General features: G+C 40.8%; 1 protein-coding gene across 1 annotated transcript in view; it reads right to left on the bottom strand.

Annotated features, from left to right (window-relative positions):
- The window catches only part of DNAH6 (dynein axonemal heavy chain 6), a gene marked incomplete at its 5' end in the record, with an annotated part of 237,814 nt that overhangs the window by 193,736 nt on the left and 18,591 nt on the right, over positions 1-25,487 (bottom strand). Inside the window, 8 exons of the mRNA XM_089670117.1 lie at positions 1,790-1,972; positions 11,635-11,757; positions 12,730-13,285; positions 15,398-15,505; positions 16,581-16,729; positions 18,731-18,898; positions 23,259-23,396; positions 23,674-23,835. Of these exons, the coding sequence (XP_089526243.1) occupies positions 1,790-1,972; positions 11,635-11,757; positions 12,730-13,285; positions 15,398-15,505; positions 16,581-16,729; positions 18,731-18,898; positions 23,259-23,396; positions 23,674-23,835 (1,587 nt within the window). The remainder of the gene's footprint in view (positions 1-1,789; positions 1,973-11,634; positions 11,758-12,729; positions 13,286-15,397; positions 15,506-16,580; positions 16,730-18,730; positions 18,899-23,258; positions 23,397-23,673; positions 23,836-25,487) is intronic.

Genomic DNA, 25,487 nt, shown 5'->3' with positions numbered 1-25,487 from the left:
TAATAAGGTGGAGGACAACCGATCATCCACAATAAAGAAAACAGATGGAATAGCAAACTACCTGAACAGGAGAACGAAATGTAGACCAGCTGCTAAGGTGGAAGAGTAGGTTTAATAACCTAAAGCCTAAAATATTTATCCTTTGACTTCAGGGAAAGGAGGGTTGGACAAAGTGGGGTTTATTTACTAAAGCTGGCTCACTCAGAATCTCGTTCACCTGTGCATGGTAGCCAATCAGCTTCTATCCTCAGCTTGTTCAATTAAGCTTTACCAATGAAACCTGGAAGCTGATTGGTTTCTGTGCAGAAGTGCACAAGATTCTAAGTGAACCAACTTTAGTAAATAAACCCCAGTATGTCCAAACCAAAACACTAATCAGTTAACAGCTGGAGGCTTAAAGTGATTATAAACCCTTAGCTGTACCCAGTGAAGAGACTGGCCTCAGGTGACACACAGAGATAAAACAGTCAAAGTCCAGAATTTAAAAAGCTTGTCTGAGCCTCCAGAAAACAGGGGGAGGAAAGCTGAAGTTTCACACTGCAGAGCTCAGTGAGGAGAGCTCTGAGAGCTGCATGGAGGGAAAGTCCTAACCTCCCTTCACAGAGCACACAGGAAAACAGCTGAAGCTGTCAATCAAAAAGATATGTGCTGGAGACCCCTCCCCTGTCACCTTTTTTCTCTTGGTGTTAGAAAAAGGTGATTCATGCTGATAGCAGGGGAACAAAGAACCAAACAGAAATTACACTTAGTGCGCTTACTTGAAACAAGTACACACTGTAGAGGGATGGGCTTTGTTCATATCTCATGTCAAAGGTTTACAAACACTTTATGTAAAACACCTTCAAACCCATGACTTCAGGGAGAGGGAGATCCATATATTAGGATGAAGGAGCAAAAAAAATAATTTATCTTCCAGTACTGAGGACTTACCCTATCCCACTCCAAATTAGGGAAAATCTGCATCCAGATAACAGAGTTCCCTGTCTGCTAACCTTCTAGGGAAGTACTGGAGTCATTAGGATGGCGCATTCATGTGCAGACCCTTCACTGTTAAAACAGATGACGTGATCTGAAAGCAATACTTTGAGTCTAAGAAAACAGTTTGGACATGAATATCATACCCAACACTGTCCATCGTCAGAAGTCAGTAATCAAGTTATGTGTAGGGGGAGTTCCCAAAATTTCAGAGGTGAAGATCTTGCAGCCTCAAGATAAGAGAAGTCCAACAGAGGTCAGATTAAAAGACTGACTGATACAGAGATCCCCTGATGACTGTCTATTCTGTAGAACCGAACCAAAGGAATAGGTAATATGAAACATTTATTAGGAGAATCCTTCCATAATGAGAGAAAGGACTGCTAGCAGGACTTGTTGGTTCAAAAGACCAATTTTGTGCCAAAATTCCAGATTCTTTAAATCAGGAGAAAAGTATAGAGGGATAGCACAAAAAAGGGGAACAATGTGAAATTGAATTTCCCAACAATCCCACAATACCCTAAAAAGAGGTAAATAAAAAAGACTCTGCTATGCTCAGCAAGTGTAGATGATATGATCCTTGGTTTATCAGGAGCTGTGGAAATCTAAGAACCACTGACTCTTTTCAGTGAAGGTTTACTGAGCATTCCACAATAGGGATGCTGGAAAAAGAGCACAAGGGTGAGCATAAGAGTCAGTGACATGGGTGGGGTGCTGTGGTTAATGAGTACACTGAAGTGGCAGGAACCAATACCATGCCTAATCATAAACTCAGCATTTCTACTGTATTTAGAGGTGCAACTTATTCGTTTACCATCTTTAAGTCTGGTGCTCCTTTTCCAAGCAGTAGGGATTCAAGCAGGCAGCACAGTGTGGTTACTTTACTGATATCCACTTGTGGGATAGCTTGTGTGCATTTTCTAGTGACAAACGTAAGGCCATCTTCAATGTAACGTTCAAACAGATCCAAAATATACTGCTTGGTATCATCGTTTATCTATAATGACATATATGAGATTATTAGGTGCAAAAAATGTACACTTTTTTATTTATAAATTACAAGTTCAGTGCACTTAGGTGACCCGCTTGCAAAATGCTACATGCTACATATTATACATACTTTTATTTTAACTTTTTTCAATAATCATTTTCTATAATCACACAAAAAGAACAATACAGTATGTGTTATGCAAGACAAATATTTTTTTTTCATCTTTCTTCTTTATGATAATGATAACGACTAACATGCTTTTTTAGGTTTCAGATTCCAAAATGACATGGGACTGTATCTGTCATTCCTTAAATGAAAACTCAATTTTCACTATTAACAATTTGGGATATAATAGCGCTATGATAATGCTATTATAATTTTTTCAGAACAGAAATTGGCAATAAATATTAAGAAGGTTGACATACAATAAATAAATAATAATACATCCATGGAGGCAATTGTGTCTTTTCTCAAATACAATGAAGTTTAAATGGAAATAAAATATGAGGGACCGTAGATTGCAAGCTCCTTGAGGGCAGGGAGCAATGTGAATGTGCAATGCATTTATGTAAAGTGCTGCATAAATTGATGGCACTGTACAAGTACAAGTACCTGTAATTAATAAATAAAAAAATAATTTGCGGGCCAGATGTCTAAGTTCCTTATGATGAAGAATATTGAATTTCTGAAACTTTAAATAAATGTTTCTTTTTACAAAGGTAGCACTTACTGTACTAATTTGATAACATTTCCTTTGGTCCCTGGGAAATAAATTTCAATCAAGTGGTACATATTCTGTAGTAAAAATGTAGTATTTAAAGCTGAAACTCCAGGTATATACAGTATATAATACAAAAAATAATGCAGCTATGTATTTGTTAATAAATTATAGAACGTATTGTTTAAAGCAACTAACGAAAGTGCCAGAATTTGACTTAATATCAACCTCTTGCAAGCCACTGTACAGCAGCACTCAGACTGGGAGAGGTGGGGGGGGTCAATGAGGTGTGTTGCATGCTAACAAGCAATATGCTGATTGGATGAGAAAACAAAGTAAGTAGATAGATAACTTCATCAGTCATCAGCTGTTTTTTTTACTGTCTAGTCAGCAGGCTGGGGGTTGAGACAATAGATCCATGTATTTCTTTTACAGTCTATAACTGTAGCAGAGAAAGAGGTGTCATCCACTTGTCTGTTCTTTCTGGTGAGGCTGTGTAAATTTTAACATTAGGTGGAAAGAAAAACAAATCCCTTGGGAAGTAAAACAGCACCCTGTATTTAATTTGCTTATTATGCTGTAGTTCAGCTTAAAAAAATTCCAATCAAGTGGAAGTAAAAGCAAAACCTAACTAACTTTAAACCTACTCTCAGACACATTCTAAGCCTGATCTATCTAGCCCTGTAAAGAAAAAATAGCTATATTTACCTATTCTGAAGCCACTCCGGTCCAATCTCCTGCGGCGCCTTCTGTGTACAGCAGAAAGCTGACAGTGGCTGGGAAATGCCTAGAAAGTGACGTCATCTAGACTTACTGTGGAGCCTCTGCTACACACTGAAGCCTCCACTGACAGCTGAGCCTGGGCCTTGCAGAATAGGTAAGTATAGCGATTTTTTTTTTACTTTACAGGGCTAGATAGATTAGACTTTAAATGTGGCTGAGAGTAGAATTAGAGTTAGTTAGGTTTTGCCTTTACGTCCACTTAAAAAAAAAACACGAAAAATAATTATGCAGTAATGAGGACAATGAAACTTTTCATAGTTCACAATACATCAGAACAGTAACACATAATCAAAAATGTGTATTCCTTCAAATCACCGCAAAAATAATATTATCACATATGTGAATAAAATGTTTAAAAAACAAATAAAACGGGGCGCTCGTGAGCAGCAGCCAGGATGGCTGCCTATTAATTTACTGTCTCGGCCACCGGACACATCGGCCGATTTCTGACCCTCAGGGGGGGTCCCTCCGCTTCCTCCCTGGCCCCCTGTCCTTCCAGCACCCTGATGGGGAAAAAAACCCCGGCCCCCCGCACCTCCAGCGTCCGGCGGACCGTTCGGGAGGTTGCGGCCTACCCGCCGGAGATCGCGGGTGAAGCCGCGGCCTCGATTTTGGGCCGGCCGCCGGAGGCTTCCAGGACCCCGGCCGCGGATTCGCGATTTTCGCCCGGGACAACAGCTGAAGCCCTGGCTGCAAGTTTGGGTCCCCTGCCATCACTACCTGCAGGTGAGATGGATCCTGGCAGTGGGGAGGACCTGGATCCCGAGCCATCCCGGCGGTCGCACATTCCATCCCTGCGGGATGCCGAGCTCCTGCGCCGCTTTAAAAGTATGCTGCAATCAGAATTGTCCTCCGCTACCTCCAAGCTGGCCGACCGTCTTTCGCGGGAAATTCGGGATTTGGGCAATCGGACGAATGACCTCGAAGATAAAATGGACGCTGCGGCCACAGTCATTGAAACTCACGAACAGGACCTGTGCGACCTTAAGAAGGAATTGGCGGATGCACTACTGCGGCTTGAGGATTTCGAAAACCGTTCCCGCCGTGGCAATTTGCGGTTAAGGGGTATTCCGGAAACGGTCACGGATCTTACCTCCACTGCTACTGCTCTGTTTCAGGAGCTGACACCCGCTATTCCCATTGACCGGCTCGAATTAGACCGCATACATCGTTCTTTGGGCCCCAGACGACCGGATGGGCCCCCGAGGGACATTATCATCAAGTTTACTTATTACCGCACTAAGGAAACTATCCTCTTGGCGGCCAGAAATAACCCTGATCTTAGCTTCCAGGGGCACCGCTACCAGCTTTTCGCGGACCTCTCTCAGACCACTCTCCAGAAGCGACACCAGTTGAAGCCCTTCACTTCGGTCCTGGTGAAACACAGAATTAAATATACCTGGGGCTTTCCGTTCCGCCTCACCTTCACCTACCAGGGCCGCAGTCATTCTGTGGCTACGCCGGAGGAGGCCCATTCTCTCCTAGAATCTCTACATCTTCCCTCGCCGGAAGCTGCTGATCGGAGCCCGGCTCATTCATCTAGATCCTCGGCAAGGCCGCCCCCTCTGGGCCGCATCTGGGAGCGGTCGTCCAACAGGAGGGGGGCTCTCCCTCAGACCCCTTCGCGATCAAGTCCTTCCTGTTCTTCTCCAGGCTGACGATGCGCCTTGGAACTCCCACATATCGTCTCACCGAGGGACTACCCTGACGAGATCGTGAGTTTGGTCCTTAGGGCCTCCCCGGTTTGTCGACATTCTAGGTTGAGACTGCTCCGGCTTGCCCTTTTGGGTTTCATCCCGGGTTGGGGGGGGGGGTCTCTTCCTGGACTTAGGAATCGGGACTTTTTGCTGCCGCAGCCTGTTTTGGGTCCATGTGATGGTGCTTGGGTCTACGTTTGTGGCATTGGGTGATGGTTCCCTTGGGCTCCGGGGTGGGAGGTTGACCCGGTGGGCCTGGTTGGGTGGAGGGGGGTTGGCCCCTGTGGTTCTCCGAGTTTCTATGGGGAGGTCGTCGCGGAGGTTCCTGCTCCTGGGACTTTTAGTTTATTAAGATTTACTATATTCTATTATGTACATTGCCTTTTTGCCCCCTGAGGGCTTCTGTTTTGATGTTTCCATTTGCAGCCATGTGTCCGGTGGTAGAGTTACCCCTAACTGTATCCTTCATGTGTAGGATGCACATCACCATTGGTGTGACACGATTGCACTGTTGTGTATATTTTTTGTGTCTTTTTCTTTTTTTCTTTCTTTGTTCTTCTCTTTTTCTCTGTTTTTTTTTGTTTTTGTTTTCTGCAGGGTTCCGGGACGCCATGGTCCGATCGCCATTGGGAGTGGAAATTGCTGGCTGCTTTGGGCTTTTTTCTGCTGAGCGTGTTGCGTTGATACCGCCATGGCCTCACCCCTTTTGAAAATACATTCACAAAATGTTCAGGGCTTCAATTCGCCTCAGAAACGGGCTAAAGTTTTTCATCACCTCAAGTCGCAACAAATTGATGTGGTATGTCTACAGGAGACCAGGTTTTCTCAGTCCTCCGCTCCGCGTTATCTTTCACCTCACTATCCCATCTTTTACACGGCCTCGGCTCCTGAGAAGCGTCGGGGTGTTCTGATAGCTTTTAAACGCAATCTCCCCTTTGTCTGTGCTCGGAATATAGCGGACCCCACGGGCAGGTATTTGCTTCTGCAAGGCACCCTCTGGGACCAGGAGGTTACCTTTGTCTCTTACTACGCGCCTAACCGTTTCCAGCATAAATTCTTTTCGCATCTTTGCACCATTATTTCTCGACACTCTAAGGGTCTTCTTCTTGTTATGGGGGATTCGAATGTTACCTTAGATTCCACACTGGATAGGCGCTACGCACAAGGAGCGACCCCCTCTCATGACTTGGTGCTGGAGGAACGTATGCGCTCTCTTTTGCGGACGGCGGGGCTAGCGGACGTCTGGAGGGAACTTCATCCAACTGAACGCGACTTTACATTCTATTCTAACCCTCATGACAGTTTTTGTAGAATTGATCATATATTCATGCAGGTCCAGCAACTCCCCTCGGTCCGGCGGATAACTATTCCCTCCTCACCCTGGTCAGACCATGATCCTTTGGTACTCCTCCTTGCCCTTTCCGGGTCAGAACGACGCCCTTTTCATTGGCGCATCAATGACTCTTTACTGACCACTCAGGCTACCTGCCAAGAAATAGAATTCTTCTTACGGACATACTTTACGGAAAACTCGGGATCGGTCTCTTCAGCAGTGCCCCTATGGGAAGCGCATAAGGCCACGGTGCGGGGTCATGTTATACAGCTGGCTGCAGTCCGGAAGCGGGAGCGGGAACGTCGACTCTCGGAGCTTCATTCTCTCCTGGCCTCTGCGGATGCGTGTTGGAAGTCATCTCCATCCGTGGCCCATAAACGCGCTCGGGACGCTCTGGCGACAGAATTGGACCTCCTTGCCTCTTCGGAGGCGGAACGGGCCTTGCGTTGGACCAAACATAAATTCTATTCCTGTGCTAATAAGCCCGGTCCCATGCTAGCCAGGAAACTCAATTCTGTGGGGAAACCCCATAAACCGATTCGGCTTCGACTTTCCACGGGTGGCTGTACTTCTAATCCCCAGCAGATTGTTTCCCGATTCTCGGACTTCCTTTCGCGCCTCTATGCTGCCCCAGATCCCTTCCCTGTGGCCCAGGCAGAGGCATTCTTTCAGGACCTCCATCTTCCTGGATTAACCGAGGCAGCACAGGTGGCCCTCAACGCAGGTGTCACCGTACCAGAAGTGCTACAAGCAATCAAATCTTTACGGTCCACCGCGGCCCCAGGTCCAGACGGCTTCTCCGGTCTCTATTATAAAAAATTCTCAGCCCTATTGGCGCCCTTTTTAGCTGCCTACTTTAATGAGTTACGACAGGGCTCCTTGCCCTCTCCGGACGCACTTAGGGCACATATCTCTATGATTCCTAAGACGACCGCTGATGTCCAGGAACCGCAAGCCTTCCGGCCCATCTCTCTTCTTAATGAAGACTTGAAAATATTGGGCAAGATCCTTAGTTTTCGCATCAATAAGTATTTGTGTAGCCTGGTCCACAGGGACCAAGTAGGGTTCGTCCCCGGGAGGCAGGCGGGTGATAATGTCCGTAAGGTGGTCCATCTTATACATTTTCTGCAACAACGGAAAATACCAGGATTCTTACTGTCCTTGGACATATATAAAGCTTTTGATTCTCTATCCTGGGAATATCTGCGGTTTGTGCTGTCTCGCTGGGGTTTCGGGGATTCTATTCTCTCTTGGATTCAAGCCTTGTATTCCTTTCCTTCGGCTTCCGGTAAATATGCTGGGTATTTCTCGGATCCCTTTCCTGTTGGGCGAGGGACGAGGCAGGGCTGCCCGCTGTCCCCGGCGCTCTTTGTCCTGGCGCTTGAGCCACTGGCTTTAGCGCTCCGGACCGACTGCAATGTATCGGGGGTTCCATACGCGGGACAGGAGTTTAAGCTGAGCCTCTTTGCGGACGATGCCCTCTTGACCCTTACTAATCCTCTGACGACACTTCCTAATTTGCAACGGGTTCTTGAGCGCTTTTCCTTGATCTCGGGTCTACGTATTAATTTGGATAAAACCGTTGCTCTCAATATTACTTTGGCTTCAGATTTGGTTTCGCGCCTACAATCCCACTTCCCTTACCGGTGGGCTTCCTCTTCTCTTGAATACTTGGGCATTCGCTTGACCCCCACCTATGACTCCCTTTTTGCTGCAAATTATTATCCTTTGCTTAGATCCTTATCTTCTCTTATGCATTCCTGGCAATTTCCGCACCTGTCTTGGATAGGACGGGTTCATTCAGTGAAAATGACCATCTTGCCGAAATTGTTATATTATTTTCGCACCCTCCCAGTGCGGGTTCCCCCTCATTTTCTTCGGTTGCTTCAGGCGAAGTTTATGCGTTTTATCTGGGCCAATAAGCATCCCAGAGTTTCTAGAAATACGCTCTTTGCTCATAGACTCCAAGGTGGTCTTGGGGTACCCAATGTAACTAAGTATTATCAGGCGAGCCAAATTGCCCCGCTGTCTATGTTGCACGCTTCCTCCGATGTTCCTCTCTGGGTCCTGCTGGAACTGCCTAATTGTGCCCCTATCGCACTATCGACACTTCTATGGCTTCCCCCTGCCCTGCGCCCTACGGCGCTGAGTCCGATGTTGCTCCATGGCCTACGAGTCTGGGACTCGGTACGTTACTCCAGTGGCCTGATGTCACCTTTCCTGCCCTTGCTTCCAATCGTTAATAACCCTCTTTTCCCGCCGGGTCTAGATCACCCGAGGGCATTTTCTTGGTGGGTGGCTCATGGTTTCTCACAGGTGCGACACTTTTTGATTTTTCGGTCCTTTCCCACCTGGAATGTCCTCCGGGAGTCTCGGGATGTTCCCCCAGCGGAATTTTTTCGGTACCTTCAATTGCGGCACTGGCTACTCTCGCTGAGGGCCACTTCTGCTTTCCCATATCAGACATCTGCCTTTGAACGGCTTTGCCAGCAGCGTCCGGGCGCCCCGGGCCTTATCTCCCTTCTTTACGCAGCTTTGAACAGATGCTCGTCGCACACTTCTCTTTCATATGTAGTTCAGTGGGAACGCGACCTGGGAATGGCTGTGGATCCGGAGGACTGGAATAAAGCCTGGTCCCTCATAGCTAAATGTTCGTTTAATACAACCACGCTGGAAGCAGCCTATAAGGTATTGTTTCGTTGGTATTGGGTGCCGGCTCGTTTGGCCCAGGCTAACCCTGCCTGTAGTGATCGATGTTTTCGGGGTTGTGGCCATCGTGGCGATGTACTGCATATCTGGTGGTCATGCCCGAGGTTGGTTCGTTTTTGGTCTCGTGTGTTTGGCCTCCTTTTCACTTTGTTTCATCTCTTCATACGCCGGGATGCTCGGTATGCTTTGCTTTATTGCCCCATACCGGGCCTCTTGGCTCGTCAGCAGCGGTTGGCTTCCTATTTGTTTTTATCGGCCACTAGGACAATTGCCCAGGCCTGGAAGAGTCCGTTTGTACTTTTTCAGGGGGTGCGGGATCGTATGACTACTATGATGCTCAATGAACAGATGTCGAGTATATGCAACGACTCTCAACATAAATTTTTGAAAATATGGGAGCCATGGTTGCAATATGCCTTTCCCACGCTCCCCCCGGCCAGTGTAGGGAGGTGATGGAGTTTTGTATTGGCGCTCATGGACCCTTGCTCTCTGGTGTGTGTTTTTTTTTTTCTCTTTCTTTCTTCTCTGCTTTTCTTCTTTCCTTTTCTGTTTGTTTTGATGTGACAGTGGACAGCTGTCTTTAGTTGCAATAATCTGAGTTTCACTGATGTTATTGTTACCTATGTGCCATTGATAGCCCCTACGTGGGCATACGTTTTGCCTTATTGGAATTAGAGCGTTGTCTGCTCTATTATGCATTTTCTATCGGTGCAATTGATAGCCCCTGCGTGGGCGTGTTTTGTTGCCTCTGTTTTATACTGTTTAAAATTAATAAAAACCATTGAAATACAAAAAACAAATAAAACTAACACCAAATCTATAGTGCTTTCAGCACATAACCCATATGTGCTATAATCTGAAAAAAATGGTGCTGTTTTAAATCATGCGTAATAATACGTTCTTTAAAGAACCCTTTGACAAAGTTAGGTGACAAAATGCGTCAGGGTGAGGGCACACAAGTATTATTTACAACTGACATATTCCTTTTGCAGCCAGCGAGGATGGACGGGTGAGACACTGCAGATGCGATACACCCCACCATTGTGGGATTATTGGTGTTGGGTATGCAATAACTCTTTGTGAGTATGTTACTGGTTTTATAATAAATTGAATTTTAGAGGTATTACACTATTGGCTCTTTCTTATTTTCTTTCCTGCGGTGGACTGATTTTGATGGAGGACTTCCTACCATTATATGACCATTTGTTTACTGAAGGGCACAGCCATTATGGAGGAAGAACCATAACTGTGATTGATATTCACCACAAGCGTTGCTGCTTATCAGTGTTAGATAAGCCATAATATCTGGTGAGTGTCACTGGATTGGGAGTGATCTCTTTGGAGCATATGGTGTAACTGAAGTGGAGTTTTGCTGATTATTGACACATGTGGAAGGTCTATCCAATCACATGGTGGTTTGGCTGAAAAGAAGGACCCAGTTATTTGGTGGACTTATATACTGATTTCACAGCACGTTTTTGGTTTTCACTTTTATGAATTGAACTTTTTAATGTATTTATTTATTCGTATTATTTATGCATATATGTTTTAGCACTTGAGCACTTTATTTGTATTTATGCTGCTTCTATTGCGTGACATCCCTGGCCAGGCGGGATCTCCTGGATGGAAGGGGTTGGGGAAAGACCTGGCAACCTACCCTGTAAAAATAATTGCTAAGAGAATTCATGGAAAAGTCACATACAAGTGATGGTCCATGCAATCGCCAAGGGTCGGATACGACTGAATGGATAGATAGATAGATAGATATTGGGTGAATCAATCAAAAATGCTTTATTTCTACTACACTATGCTTTGATTGGTTTGGGTTTTAACTTATTACAGCCCTTTTCCCAAGGATTTAAAAATAAATTAACCATTTAAATAAATGGATTAATCAGTGCTGATCTGTTATGTAATTTTGTGTGTATATGGTAGTTAGTAGAAACCATTTCCTATTATGGTAGAATGATAACTGATAATATCATGGGAAAATGATTTCAGCAGAGATAAATATGGAAGAACAGGAGGGGGAAATATGATCATAACTGAGTAATTGTGAAGGCAAGAGGCAAGCAAGGAGGAAAGTCACAAGAAGCTTGCTTGCATATTTTGTTTCCCTTAGGAACTAGTACAGAGTACACAGTAATTTGTCCTAGCTTTCCACATGCATTTATCTGCTGTGGCTTCTCATTCTGACAAATAAAATCATGGCTCACTGCCAGGTGGAGGAAAGAGTAATGGCAGGTTGAGTAAATCAGGACAGTAGAATTAACAAGATGTGCAAGGGGAATGTAATGATGATATATGAGATGTAGCAGCGTATTAGGCCATTATTAGGCAGACTGTAATGCTAGCCTGCATTTTGTAATGCTTAAATGTATTTGTAATCAATCACTTCACATGTAGAAAGTGCTGATCGAGCACCTACTTTGCTTGGTAGGCCAGCTATCCAGGTCTGCACGTATGGCATCCACTTCAGTTCCTCTGGATCAATGTAAACCATGCCACATCTGCTTACCGTGGCAGGCGATGCCACTTTTAGATCTTGGACCTGCAAGTAAAAAGTTTTCAGTAAGAGTGTGTAGGAATGCGATATTGAACAGTACAATACCTTATACTGTAATAGCCTGCCTGTCTGTAACATAACTGGATATACATAGGGAGGAGCAAAACTTAGAGCGATTTCTCTAAAATGGCAAAATGCATTGGAGACAATGGGGAGAAGAAATTAAAGTGGTTTTAATGGCTTTTAAGGGTGCAGTGGATTTAAATGGCTCTTAAGGGTTACAGATGCAGATATTCAGGACCTGTCATTGTGCCAAAAAACAGCTCCTTTTATGCTTTTTTTTTAAAGAAAGAAAAAAAATTAAATCTACAGTACACAAATAACAATCAAATATACAAATATAAAGAACACCTAAAAAAATCTTCTAAATAAATAAAAAAAAAATTGAAATAATTTTTCTACGTGAGAATTTCACCTAAGGAGATTAATGAGTAAAAAACAAAAAATTTGTAATTCTGTGGCAAAATCAGTCTGCTCATATCTAGTTATACTGACAGAGGTACATTGGTAGTGCTCTCTATTAGCTCAATTAAACTGTTTAATATACCGAAAGCCAGATGGTGGTTACAGTAGAAATTTTGTATATTTACTTAGCTATACAGCTATTTAGATTAATGCTACTTAGCCTCACATTCCAGTATAAGGAAATAAAAATAGCTCTTACCCAAACATCATGTGAAAATAGCAACCGTGGTTTCCTTTAGACAGGAAATGGTTCCTAGACGAATGCCATTTTTGCCATTACGCAAAATTAGAAAAATACAGCAAGGGATCAGTTATAATATTTGAAAAAGTTATGTTTTGCCAGAATAAGCATTTAATGCTGACTAATTCTTACAATTTTTAATCAAAATGCATAACCATAATCATGACTATAACCTTTAAATGTTTCCACACACATAGCAACTCTGATGGCCAATTAGTCAGGCTTAAACATACCATGTTATAAAGATTTACCTCAAAGACCATATGAATCTGTGGCGTGAATTTTATCCTTTCACTGTTTGCCAAACAGAGCATCTTGTTGTCATCCAGGACAGTGTTCATGTTTTCAATCCACAAAGCATCCACTGGGCCATCACAAACAATCCATTTGTGGTCCTTTGATGTGTCATTCACAGCTGCTCGAACGCTTAGTGCCATTAACCCATCCTTCCACTCCAAAGTTAAATTATTAACTTCTCCATATAGTTCACCCATTGTGATTGATTTGGGATTGAGTACGTATGTTTTAACAGGTTGGTAAAAATGATGTGTTTCACCGGCATTAAATAAGGCGGTCAGTGCATCTGCAAGGATTTGGTAAACTGTTGTTTTTCCTCCACCAGTTGGACCGACCAGCATGACACCATGCCTCACAATCATGGTTTCGAAGAACTGGATAACTTTGTGAACCATTCTAGCCACAGGCTGTAGACCCCGGGCAAGCATTACATCTATGATGGTAGACTGTAAAGAACCATAGTCGTGTTCAGGAATAATAACTCCAGGGAAGAGGTCAGATATGATGCCACTGAGAAAAAAGCAAAATCTTTTTATCCGAAACTGGGACTCAAAAGTATTATGTTAATAAAGTTGTACTACGAACACAAGAAAGATATCATTCAATGGTATTAAAAACACTTCACTCAACTACTACATAATTGTCTGTAGAATCAGAGAATGCTGACTGCAGATAAAAAACTAAGGGCTCCATTAAGTGTGTCCTTTTTTTATTTATTTTTTTTTAACCTGCCTCTAAATAATTTAATTTTGAATTTCCTGCTACAGTAGATACTTGTTTTCCTACTAGTAGTAAAACACCTCTTACCCTATAGGTTACCTTAGAAACTATTTTCCACATGTAATTCCTTTACACACAGTTGTGCTGAAAAGTTTGCATATCCCGGTAGAAATCGTGAAATTTTGGCATTGATATTGAAATTAACACTGATCATGCCAAAAGTTGTCTTAAATTTAAGGATAGTGATCATATGAAGCCATTCACTATCACATAGTTGTTTGGCTTCTTTTTAAATCCTAATGATAACAGAAATCACCCAAATGGTCCTGATCAAAAGTTTACACACCCTGGAATGTTTGGCCTTGGTACGGATACACAAGGTGACACACACAGGTTAAAATGGCAATTAAAGATTAATTTCCCAAATCTGTGGCTTTTCAAATTACAATTATTGTGTATAAATAGTCAATGAGTTTGTTAGCTCAAGGATGCGCTGAGCAGGCTAGATACTGAGTCATGGAGAGCAAAAAAGAACTGTCAAAAGACCTAAGTAACAAGGTAGTGGAACTTTACAAAGATGAAAAAGTATATAAAAAGATATCTAAAGCCTTAAGTACCCACATGGAAGAAAAATATATTTTAAATATATTTTTAAAATATTCTTCCCAAGTATTTTCCTAAGTAGATTTGTATTTTTAAAGACATACAGTATATTTGAAATGTATTTTAAAAAATATATTTCATATATATTGTAATAAAAACGCATTTGAAAATACAGTATATATATATATATATATATATATATATATATATATATATATATATATATAATTTTTTTTCTATTGAAATATATTTTGAAGTATATTGAATATGGCCAAAATTGTAGCATTTCAAATATATGTCAATATATTTGGGAAGAATATTTTTAAGATATATTTAAAATATATTTTCCTTTCATGTGGGTATGACAGTCAGTACTGTTCAATCACTTGTTAGAAAGTGGAAATTTTGGGGATCTCTTGAAACCAAGCCAAGGTTAGGTCGACCAAGAAAGATTGCAGCCACAACTGCCAAAATAATTGTTTGAGATACAAAGAAAAACCCACAATTAACCCCAGGAGAAATATTGGTTGCTCTGGAAAAAGATGGTGTGGTTGTTTCAAGAAGCACAATACTGGAACTAAAATGAGTTGCATGGTCGAGTTATTAGAAAGAAGCCTTTACTGTGCCAATGCCGCAAGAAAGCCCAGCGAGGCATGTCAAGGTGTTGTAATTGGCATATTGTAACTGGGCTTTTTGTGGAATTGGCGTAGTAAAGCTTCTTTCTGAAAACTCAACCATGCAGCTCATTTTTGTTCAAGTACCGCCGTATTGTGCTCCTTGAAACAACAACACCATCTTTTTCCGGAGCAGTCTGTATTTCTTTTGAGGTTACATGTCTGTCATACACAGAAACATAACACAGAAACCTTGTACCATTTTTGCTGTCTTTATATTATTTGTATCTTTCAGGTGCTGAGGGTCCCAAAAATACATAATATTTCAAGTGAGTCCCCATTAAAGCTCAGTGGAATCAGTTCCTTTCTTCTACTAGTAATGTCTCTAATGATACACTCATTGAACTCTCATGAACTCACTCATACACTCATGAACAAGACCATAGCTACCATAACTGCTTTCATGGGCGCTAATACTAACACATATTGTGATAATTTTATCAAACATGGCATCATTGTATTGAGATTGGCAGCATTTTTAGTCAACATTCTGATACAAATATTATTGGTTATTTTTTTGTAACACCCACAATAAAGAAAATAGATCACACACATTCCATATATTGATCCACAGCCAATAGATCAACATATAATAATCTATTATGTTTATGTATATGTGGCTCACCTGAAGAGTTCAGCATCATCTGTTAAAAACTTTGGTAGATTTGAGTCCCGTAAAGCACGAATAAGGACAACATCCTCATTTAAATTTGGATGTTCTCTTTTGAGTGAGCTTTCAAGGTAAAAGAAAGGAACAAATAAATGTATAAGAATATTAAAAATATAAATCACTTTGCCATAAATTTCTTACATTTTCTGACTTTTAATGGACTAGTCATTATTTTGTACCATGTAAATACATCATAACGCTTGCGTTAAAGATATTGAGATCATTTGCAGTTTCAGTAGACGAACTCCATGACTAAGAAATCAACAATGGCTATATAGTAGCAGTGACAAGCACTTGAAATCCATAGATCTCTAGTGTATTGAATCCGTATATTCAGACACTAAAGTTGATTTATTAAAGGAGTACAGAATTTTCACTTTGTAGACATCTAATTTAGGTTAGTGAATAATGTGATGCTCCATTAACTTCAACTATCTTAACTTGAACAAGCAAAATTTTGTTTTGTGTATTTTACCTTGTGCTTGATTGGTTACCATGACATAACAGATTCTGGAGAGGAGGACCAAAAGGAAATGAAAAGCCCCCACTGAACAAGTGCAAATCACTGTAGTGACTTCTTGAAATAGAGGGTATCTACAGTATATGTTTCGCTTTCATCACAAATCCCATAAGCTTTTAAAAAGGTTTATTTCTCATTTTAGGATAGTGAGCAAAGCTAATGTATGCAAATTCCTTTATGCTTCGTAGCCATCTGTACACCTAGAACCTCTGGTTTACAGTATAGATACAGTCTAATATTACACAGCCATTTATTCCTTCTGGATGCAGCTGTTTTCCAGTTTATTGGTTATCATCAGTAAAGTGCATGTATACAAAAGCTTCTGTGAAGTAGGGTTTCGGGAATGAGAAGACATGATTGGATAGTCATAGTAAACAAAACTTTACAATATTTACTAAGCTAAGTGAACATTCTGTTTTCATTTTATACTCATTTAGTAAATCAATCACAGTGAGTGGGTTGCAGGAATTATCATTTAATTCAATAGCAAAATTAAGCACTTTTCTTCTAAATGTGTGACAACAGTCTGGAACCTAAGAAAATAGAATATACAATTCTGCTGTATCCATTCCTTTCAATAGTAATTGAATATTTATAAAATTTTACCCCATTCCTTACCCAGCCATGACCAGGACAGATTTTACAGCTCTCATTCCAAAATCATAGTGATCTTGTTGTGATAACTGCTCACTGCACAGTTTATACATTTGTGTCATCTTCCTGGCCAAAACTTTACTGGACTCAAATCCTTCAGAATACAGAATAACCTGCAATAAATTATCAGCGTTAGTCTACATTCAACTGCATCAAATCTGTCATTTTTCAAGGTAAGCTATAACCACGTAATTTTTTTTATAGATATTCTGAAAGAGATTTGCTTGATTTACATTTTTTAATCAATGTGTGTTGTTTTAAAATGTTTGCTTCTATATACCAATACAAAAAAGCACAATATTGCAGCAATTTCTACAAACTGATTTTTTCTAAACAGCCAAGTATTCTCCTATATGTGTTTTAAAGAAAACCAGACACCTTTATCAGGGCTTGAAATTATGGTGGGGGCGAGTGTGTCCCCCAGGGCCATCTTGCTGAGCAGGCTCGGAGCTGAGGCCGGAACTGTAACTGGCACTGGGAGCCGTCAGACTGCTCAATAGCTGAGCGCAGTGAAAGCAAAGCAAGGAGTGTGTGCTGTGCTCTCTGCCTCCCCCTAGAGTGCAGTACCCGGATCTGTGAGTGAACAACGAAGTACTGCAACTTTTTATGGAGGGTGGGTTGTGTGTGTGTGTGTGTACGTGCACATGTGTGTGTGTTTGTGCGTGTCTGTGTATGCATATACAATTGTACATGTGTCTGTGTGTATGTACATATGCGTATCTGTACATGTGTCTGCGTGTATGTACATGTATGTGTGTGTACATGTGTGTATGTATGTGCATGTATGGACATGTGTCTGTGCGTGTGTATTTCTGTGTATGTACATGTATCTGTGTGTATGCGCGTCTGTACGTGCCTGTGTGTTTATACATGTGTCTCTGTGCGTGTGTGTAAATGTTTCTGTGTGTATGTACATGTCTGTGTGTGTGTACAGGTGTCTCAGTTTGTGTGTGTTTGTTGGTGGTGAGTAACTCTAAGGCCTGGCTAGTAGCTCAGGACTTACAATTTTAAGCCCTGCCTTTATGACTAGAAACTTCATGGCACTTGTTTTCCATAAGGTCTCAAACTACTATAGCAATCATTTTGAAAAAGATAAATAATATGTTTAGCAACTATTGTAAAAGAAGTGACTAATGCTATAGGCTTATATATAGAAGTGGATCTGTAGATGATCTGGATCTGAAAGGATGAAGCCTTTCAGAAGTGGGTTATGTCTTTTGACAGTTACAGTTAGACTAATTTTACCTAAAATAAAGAATAAACTTTATACATGGCAACTATATGTAGTTTTTCAACCTGTCCTACACAAAAGCATATGCCTAAAGGTAATGTACATTTTGATCATATCTTCTTTATTCATTTTGTTAATATTTGATATTTAGGATTTCCACCCAGCAGGTGAAGTGTTGGGCTACTTTTCACATGCTAATTGGACCTATCTAAATTGCTGAAAAGGCCTTTTGTGCACAATGTTCAATAACTGAAACTCAAATTACACACACAGATTAATTTGAAGCTACTCATCTCTACATGAAATTACCCCTGTGAAAACTCACTACAACTATCAGCCACATCCAGAAGAGTCCCAAAATGATATTGTGCAAGGCTGTGTGTTTTGAGTAAGGTGATGAGCCAACAAATCACTTGATGAGGCATTTATAAATCTTTCATATACACCTGGTAAGTACCCAGAGGTCTTTTTTCCTTTATGTAGACAAGGTCGGCAACCAGGTGAGGATAAATCAAATTTCTCTTTATTTCATCCAAGCATTACACATATTCCAGACAGAGCATCTTATTCAACCTCACGTGGCTGCTGACTTTCTCTACATGGAAGGACTCTTGTGTTGCATGGTGGGCATGGTGAGTAGAAACAGAGAGCTCTTGCCAGCCCTGATTGCATGATTGGGTTGTAATGCCATTATCTTGCATATGTGTCTCTTTTCCTTTATGGAGGGAAATATTTTCAGGTAGTATATATAAATATAACTACGCCAATACATATTAAAACACAGAATTTGTAAAAATGTAAGATCATTATACCAGTGTGTGTATATAGTCCCACAGTTTGATAATGAATAGATAAACTATATTATTATTGTGCATGTATTTACCTCTGCAATCAATGCATAATTTGGTACCATCATAGAGAATGGTCTAAAGAGAGCCTTGAGGTTGTCAGGCAGCTCAGTCCTTCCAGCATAACCAGGATTCATTGTGATAAATGCTGCACATGTCATAACCAGCTTAATCTCACGGCCTTCAAACATGAACCTGGATAGCTAAAAACAAAGCAGAGGAGAGCATGTCATGTATTGTAAATAAATAGAGAGCATCATACATTTATGTATTTTAGCAAAACATTACTAATAGCTTTATTAAAATTAAAAGGCAGAAGGACAAATTGTTAAAGTGTTACTAAACCCACAACAGTAAAAGCAGTCTGTATATGGAATAAATCATGCTTGTTATACTCACTATGGAACCTAAGGGGTTAATCCTCTGCATTGTGTAAAAAGGCTATTTGATCCTCACTTCTCTGATGCTTATTCCAGTGCCCCTCTCTTATCTCCTGATAAGAGATATTGTGCAGAGACATTCTGCACATGCTCAGTTTGGTGTGTTTTGCTAGAGAGGTTTTTTTTTCTTGGGAGAGTGCATGTGATCAGCACTATCCAGACAGAGGTCAGGGGTTTTGCATCCTCCTAGAGCAGAAAGAAAATTCCTCCTGCAAGCTTTAACCAGTGCTCTGCTGGACACTGATAGATGTCACAAGACTGCTCCAACTGCTGATGAGAAAAGGTATTTAGCAGTTTATATTTATTAAAATAGTTGCATTTCCATGTTCTGTGTACTGTGGGAGACCAGACAGAGTGAATTCAGAGTCCTGGGTTTAGTAACACTTTAACCAGTTGCCCGCCACTCTATAGCAGAAATACTGCTACAGGGTGGCAGGGCTGTGCAAAATCACGTATATATATATGTGATTTGCATTTTCGGTTAGGGTGTCCATGCGCACACTTCCCTACCTGCACTGCCATTGGCGGCTATAGATGTCAATCACGGGGTCCCAGCTGGAGATTCTCTACCAGCACCCAGCGATCGTAGAGTAACACTGACAGGGAAGAGACCTGTGTATAAACAACACAGGTCTCTCTCCTGTCCGCAGTAACCTGCAAAGCAGAAAATACACAGCAGCATGTTTCCCAAGTAAAAACACAGAACACGTTGTAAAACAGAACACACTGTTAACCCTTTGATCGCCCCAGATGTCAACCCCTTCCTGCCCAGTGTCAGTGTTTTTTATTAGCATTGATCACTGTATTAGTGTCACTGGAGATGTCAGTGGCAGTTAGTCAGTTCCCACCCAGTCCCTCTATAAGTCGCTGATCACCCCCATTACTAGTGTAAAAAAAATAAAAATAACAATTCCACTATTTATACCATCATTTGTAGACGCTATACCTTTCATGTAAACCAATTAATTTACATGTATTGGGGGGTTTTTTTAGCAAAGACATGTAGCAGAATCTATTTTGGCCTAAATTTATATAAAATGTTTTTACTGGATATGTTTTATAGCAAAATGTCAAAAATATTGTTTTTTTTTTTCAAAATTTTCAGTCTTTTTTTGTTTATAGCGCACAATTTAAATAACGCATTGGTGATCAAATACCACCAAAAGAAAGCCCTATTTGTGTGGGAAAAAGGACATATATTTCATTTGGGTGCAGCATTGCATGACCGCACAATTGTCAGTTAAAATAACACAGCACAGTATCGTTAAAAATGGCCTGGTCAGGAAGGGAACGTAAATCCTCTGGAGGGCAAGTGGTTAAAGAACCAACACTGGGTTCCATTCTATCAATAATCAATCTCACTAGTCTCAGATCTTCAGCTTCCATTTTAAAGACAGACAAGAGACAGACAAAACAAAGGATAGGAACTCAATGGCACAGCATCAGCACCTTCGCAGGAGATGACTACACAAATGACACCAAGATTTATATCCAGTTCTGTTTTAAAGAATACCTATACTAAAAATACTACATATTCTGATTACAGTTAATGTAATGCTAGTATTCAGCATATTATAATATTACATGGTTTTCAACATTTATCTAGATTTTTGACACATTTACATGTAGATTCAGTTAACAAGGATTTTGGAGTATATGTTTTTACATTTTTTCCAAAAGACCATAATGCACGTTTTTTTTTACAACTGCTCTTCCAAATTATGTTTTTTTTCCACATTATAAAAACCTTTGAAGAAGCATGGACAAAGTAAGAACTCTGGTGTAGGTGTTCCACTAGTGCAATCCCCAAGAGATATAAGAAGCCAGCATGAGATTTATCTTGTCAGCATCCACACAGATAAATATCCATTTTCAAAACACATGCAAGTAGAAATAAATCAACAACTACATATATATACTATATTGCCTAAAGTATTGGGACACCTGCCTTTACACGAACATGAACTTTAATGGTATCCCAGTCTTAGTCCGTAGGGTTCAATATTGAGTTGACCCACCCTTTGCAGCAGAAGCTCATTTATGAGGTCAGGCAATGATGTTGGACGAGAAGGCCTGGCTCGCAGTCACCGCTCTAATTCATCCCAAAAGTATTCCATCGTGTTGGGGTCAGGACTCTGTGCAGGCCAGTCAAGTTCCTCCACCCCAAACTCGCTCATCCATGTCTTTATGGACCTTGCTTTGTGCACTGGTGCGCAGTCATGTTGGAACAGGAAGGGGCCATCCCCAAACTGTCCCCACAAAGTTGGGATCATGAAATTGTCCAAAATGTCTTGGTATGCTGACACCTTAAAAGTTCCCTTCACTGGAACTAAGGGGCCAAGTCCAACCCCTGAAAAACAACCCCACACCATAATCCCCCTCCACCAAACTTTACACTTGGAACAATAGTCAGGTAAGTACCTTTTTTCTGGCAACCACCAAACCCAGACACGTCCATTGGATTGCCAGACAGAGAAGTATGATTCAACATTCCAGCGAACACATCTCCGCTGCTCTAGAGTCCAGTGGTGGCGTGCTTTACACCACTGCATCTGACGCTTTGCATTGCACTTAGTGATGTAAGGCTTGGATGCAGCTGCTCAGCCATGGAAACCCATTCTATGAAGCTCTCTATGCACTGTTGTTGTGCTAATCTGAAAGCCACATGACATTTGGAGGTCTTCAGCTATTGACTCTGCAGACAGTTGGCGACTTCTGCGCACTGTGCGCTTCAGCATGTGCTGACCCCACTCTGTCATTTTACGTGGCCTACTACGTTGTGGCTGAGTTGCTGTTGTTCCCAGTTGCTTCCACTTTGTTATAATACCACTAACAGTTGACTGTGGAATATTTAGTAGAAAGGAAATTTCATGGATGGACTTATTGCACAGGTAGCAACCTATCACGGTACCACGCTTTAATTCACTGAGCTCCTGAGAGCAACTCATTCTTTCGCAAATGTTTGTAGAAGCAGTCTGCACACCTAGGTGCTTTGATTTTATAAACCTGTGGCCATGAAGGAGATTGGGAGGGGTGTCCCAATACTTTTGGCAATATAGTGTATATATATATATATATATATATATAAAACAAGAGGCCTACTCTTCCTACCAGACTGATTAGTTTAGACCCCTTCATGGCCATTCACTCAGAGGGACAAGCGCCCCCTTCCTCCCCATTTTTTTGTGGGCTTGGTTATTGGCCTGTGGATGGAGATGCATGGGACACCCTTATATCATGTATATTATGTATGGTTATATTTGTTGGCAAATATGTGTCTGAAAACCATATTCTTCAGTTTAATCATAGATTTGGTTACTATTTTAGAGGTGATAAACACTGCAATGTGCCAAGGTCTTGTACCAGCAGATCACCAAAATAATGTATTCGTTTTTGACAAGGGGTGCTAACTATTATTATATAATTGTTCTGTAAAACACAATAATCAAGATTATATCTGCCACAAATTCCTGAGGGGTGTTGCTGCAATATAAATTTAGAGAGATACTGTGTGTAAAACAAATTTTACTCAGCCACGCTAGAGGGAGAATATGCATTTGATCAACAATTCTTGCACAAAAAAATCCCAAATCCTGAACAACTTTGCAACAGATTCACAGTGTCCTAAACTCTTGAATAGCTGGTACATGTTGGCACACAACTAAAGAGATAAAAAGGTGCAGCACTAGGAAATATAGTGCTAATGACAACTGAAATGTTATGAGCAATATACAAAACTGTTATGAAAGGCACAGTGTGCAATATAATTGATAATCACAATAAAGTAAAACATCCAGATCACAAGATATATATCATATAAATCTTGCAGGATCCTGTCTGTGGTGATAATAAACAATCCAGAGGTGAAGACTGTTAGATAAATAGAGATATATTTCCTAGCGCTGCACCTTTTTATCTCTGTAGTCTTTTGGAAAGGTCTGTTGGTTACCTTTTTGGTGTTCTAGTGGCTTTTACATTTCATTTGAATACGGTATATTTAGGTAGCGCTCGCCATACAGTCTATACATATGTTGGCACACGAGCCTTTAATTTTTTACTTTACACAAAATAAACAGTAAAATGACTGTGCTTTTAATATTTCAGTGTACCAGTAACTGGTTACCTTTGCTGCCTTTGCATTTCTAATTGTAATGAGCTGCTGAGCTATTACAGACAGGACTTCAATGTCAATTCGGTTGAATTCATCGAAACAGCACCAGGCTCCAGACTGAGCCAAACCACTGAAGAAACGACCCATCATCTACAATATACAGAAAAAATATCAGGATAAATCAATTTGCTGTGTTGTCCAAATACATTGACCTAAGCTTTTAATTATTTGTTCACTATTCAAATCTGCTTATTGATACCACATTTTGTAGTATTTTGTGAAATACACTAAATAGCACATTTGGTAAGTATGAAAAATAGATGTTAGCAAAGGACTAGAAATATTTCTGAGACATCCTAATTTCATCCTTGCCTATACTGGTAACCTAAATTGTGCATATTAAAGACTGCAAACACAAGTTGCATACCTTATAATCAAGCCCATCAGAACAGTTGAACACTACACACTGTATAGCAAGAGCCTTGGCAAGGTCCTTGGTGGTCTCAGTTTTTCCTGTGCCTGCGGGTCCAGCAGGGGCTCCACCTAGATCCAGCTGAAGTGCTCCCATGAGACACAGGTAGCATCGGTCCTTAGGTAGGCAAAAAAAAAAATTGCTCTGCATTAATCACCAACTGTAAAGATTATCTGTAAACAGAATTTCCAACTTTTAACATCATTCTAGATCAGGGGGTCTCCAAAAACTATGAAAAATTACAACAAGGGCTATAGGTATAGCTTCAGCGCACTGCTGATTTTTTTAAATTATATACAGTATTTAGGAGGATGAAATCATATGAGTCTTTATCATTCTTTATACCAGATCCACAAGATCAGCATTAGTTATTGTTGCATCCAGTGATTCCACACCTTTAGGCTGAAGTTTAATTTGAATATATATTGCTTTCCCTGCCCTCTCCCCTTCACCCCATGGGCATGCTAATAACATTTTTAAATAGTTTTCAATATATACAGTACATTATTTTAGATCCAGTGCTGTCACCAATAGGTCTATGTGTCTTTCTATGTTCGTTATGCACGCAGTTCATGGCTGGAGGGTGCTGTACATAGCTTCCTGAAAACATCACATCGCCCTGTCTCAGTACTTCTGTCAAAAGCCCTCAACCCTAATGAAAGCAAGGGCTTGTTTTTGTGAGAAGCTATAAAAATATGCTTTTATGGGCTTACATCAGTCTTAAGGTGGAACTAAACTCTCCAAGGACGAATCCATACATGTACAATGCTCCGGTTTCAATGTTCTGGCTGCTCTGTGTTACCGGCTAGCTAGGGGGCAGTGTGATGCACAATTCAGTGCACTGTACTGTCCCTTTTTTTTGTTTTGTACCAGCTTTATTTGAAGTGTACAATGAAGTGTACAATGCGATGCGATGTATTGCGCTGCCTGACACTGCAGTGCAATTTGGGCCGGTGCACTGCAATGAAATGTAGCATCTCTGCACTTTATCATAGCACTAGGCAGCGTTGCTGTGTGAATGGAACACAGAGGAAACAATTGTTTCCTCTGTGTCCCTGCGGTGACAGACGTTTTAATATGAAGTAAAACATCCATCACCACACAAAGTGTGAATTGACCCTCAATCAACATTAATATTTTTAGACCTTACGCTGCTAGCATTAGTAAATAGATAGGAAGGTTTATTATATTTACTTGTTTTAACCAGTTTTTTTATTAAATGCTTTTTTTAGTTGCTTCCTGGTTTCTGGCCTAGGCCAAAATGATGTCATGCATCCCAGGAGACTTCATGTGCTTTTTCTTCTTTCATCTGGAGATGGGAAGGAGGGGCTTTCTCAGCTAAGAACACCCTCCTGCCTACTTGCCTGCAAGCATAAAGACATGGATGGATGGATGGATGGGTTAGCATTGAATATTAAAAATATATTAACCACTTCCAGTCCGGACACTTTTACCCCCTTCCTGACCAGGGCAATTTTCAGATTTCAGTGCTATCACACTTTGAATGATAATTGCGTGGTCATGCAACACTGTACCCATATGAATTTGTTACCATTTTTTTGAGACAGATAAAACTTTATTTTGGTGGTATTTATTCACCGCTGGGATTTTTATTTGTTTTGCTACGTAAATGAAAATGTCCAAAAATTTTGAAAAAAAAAATTTTGCAAATAAATAATATTTCATCATAAATCTTGGCCAAAATGTATTCCGTTATCTTTTTAGTAAAAACAAAAAAATAAGCCAAATTAGTTTATAACCAAACATTA

Source organism: Staurois parvus, unplaced genomic scaffold (assembly GCF_062004578.1).
Source record: "Staurois parvus isolate SC_StPar_1 unplaced genomic scaffold, SC_StPar_1.0 ptg000086l, whole genome shotgun sequence".
NCBI classification, from domain to species: domain Eukaryota; kingdom Metazoa; phylum Chordata; class Amphibia; order Anura; family Ranidae; genus Staurois; species Staurois parvus.
Note: the sequence above shows the minus strand (reverse complement) of the source record. Positions and strands in the feature narration are given on the sequence as shown.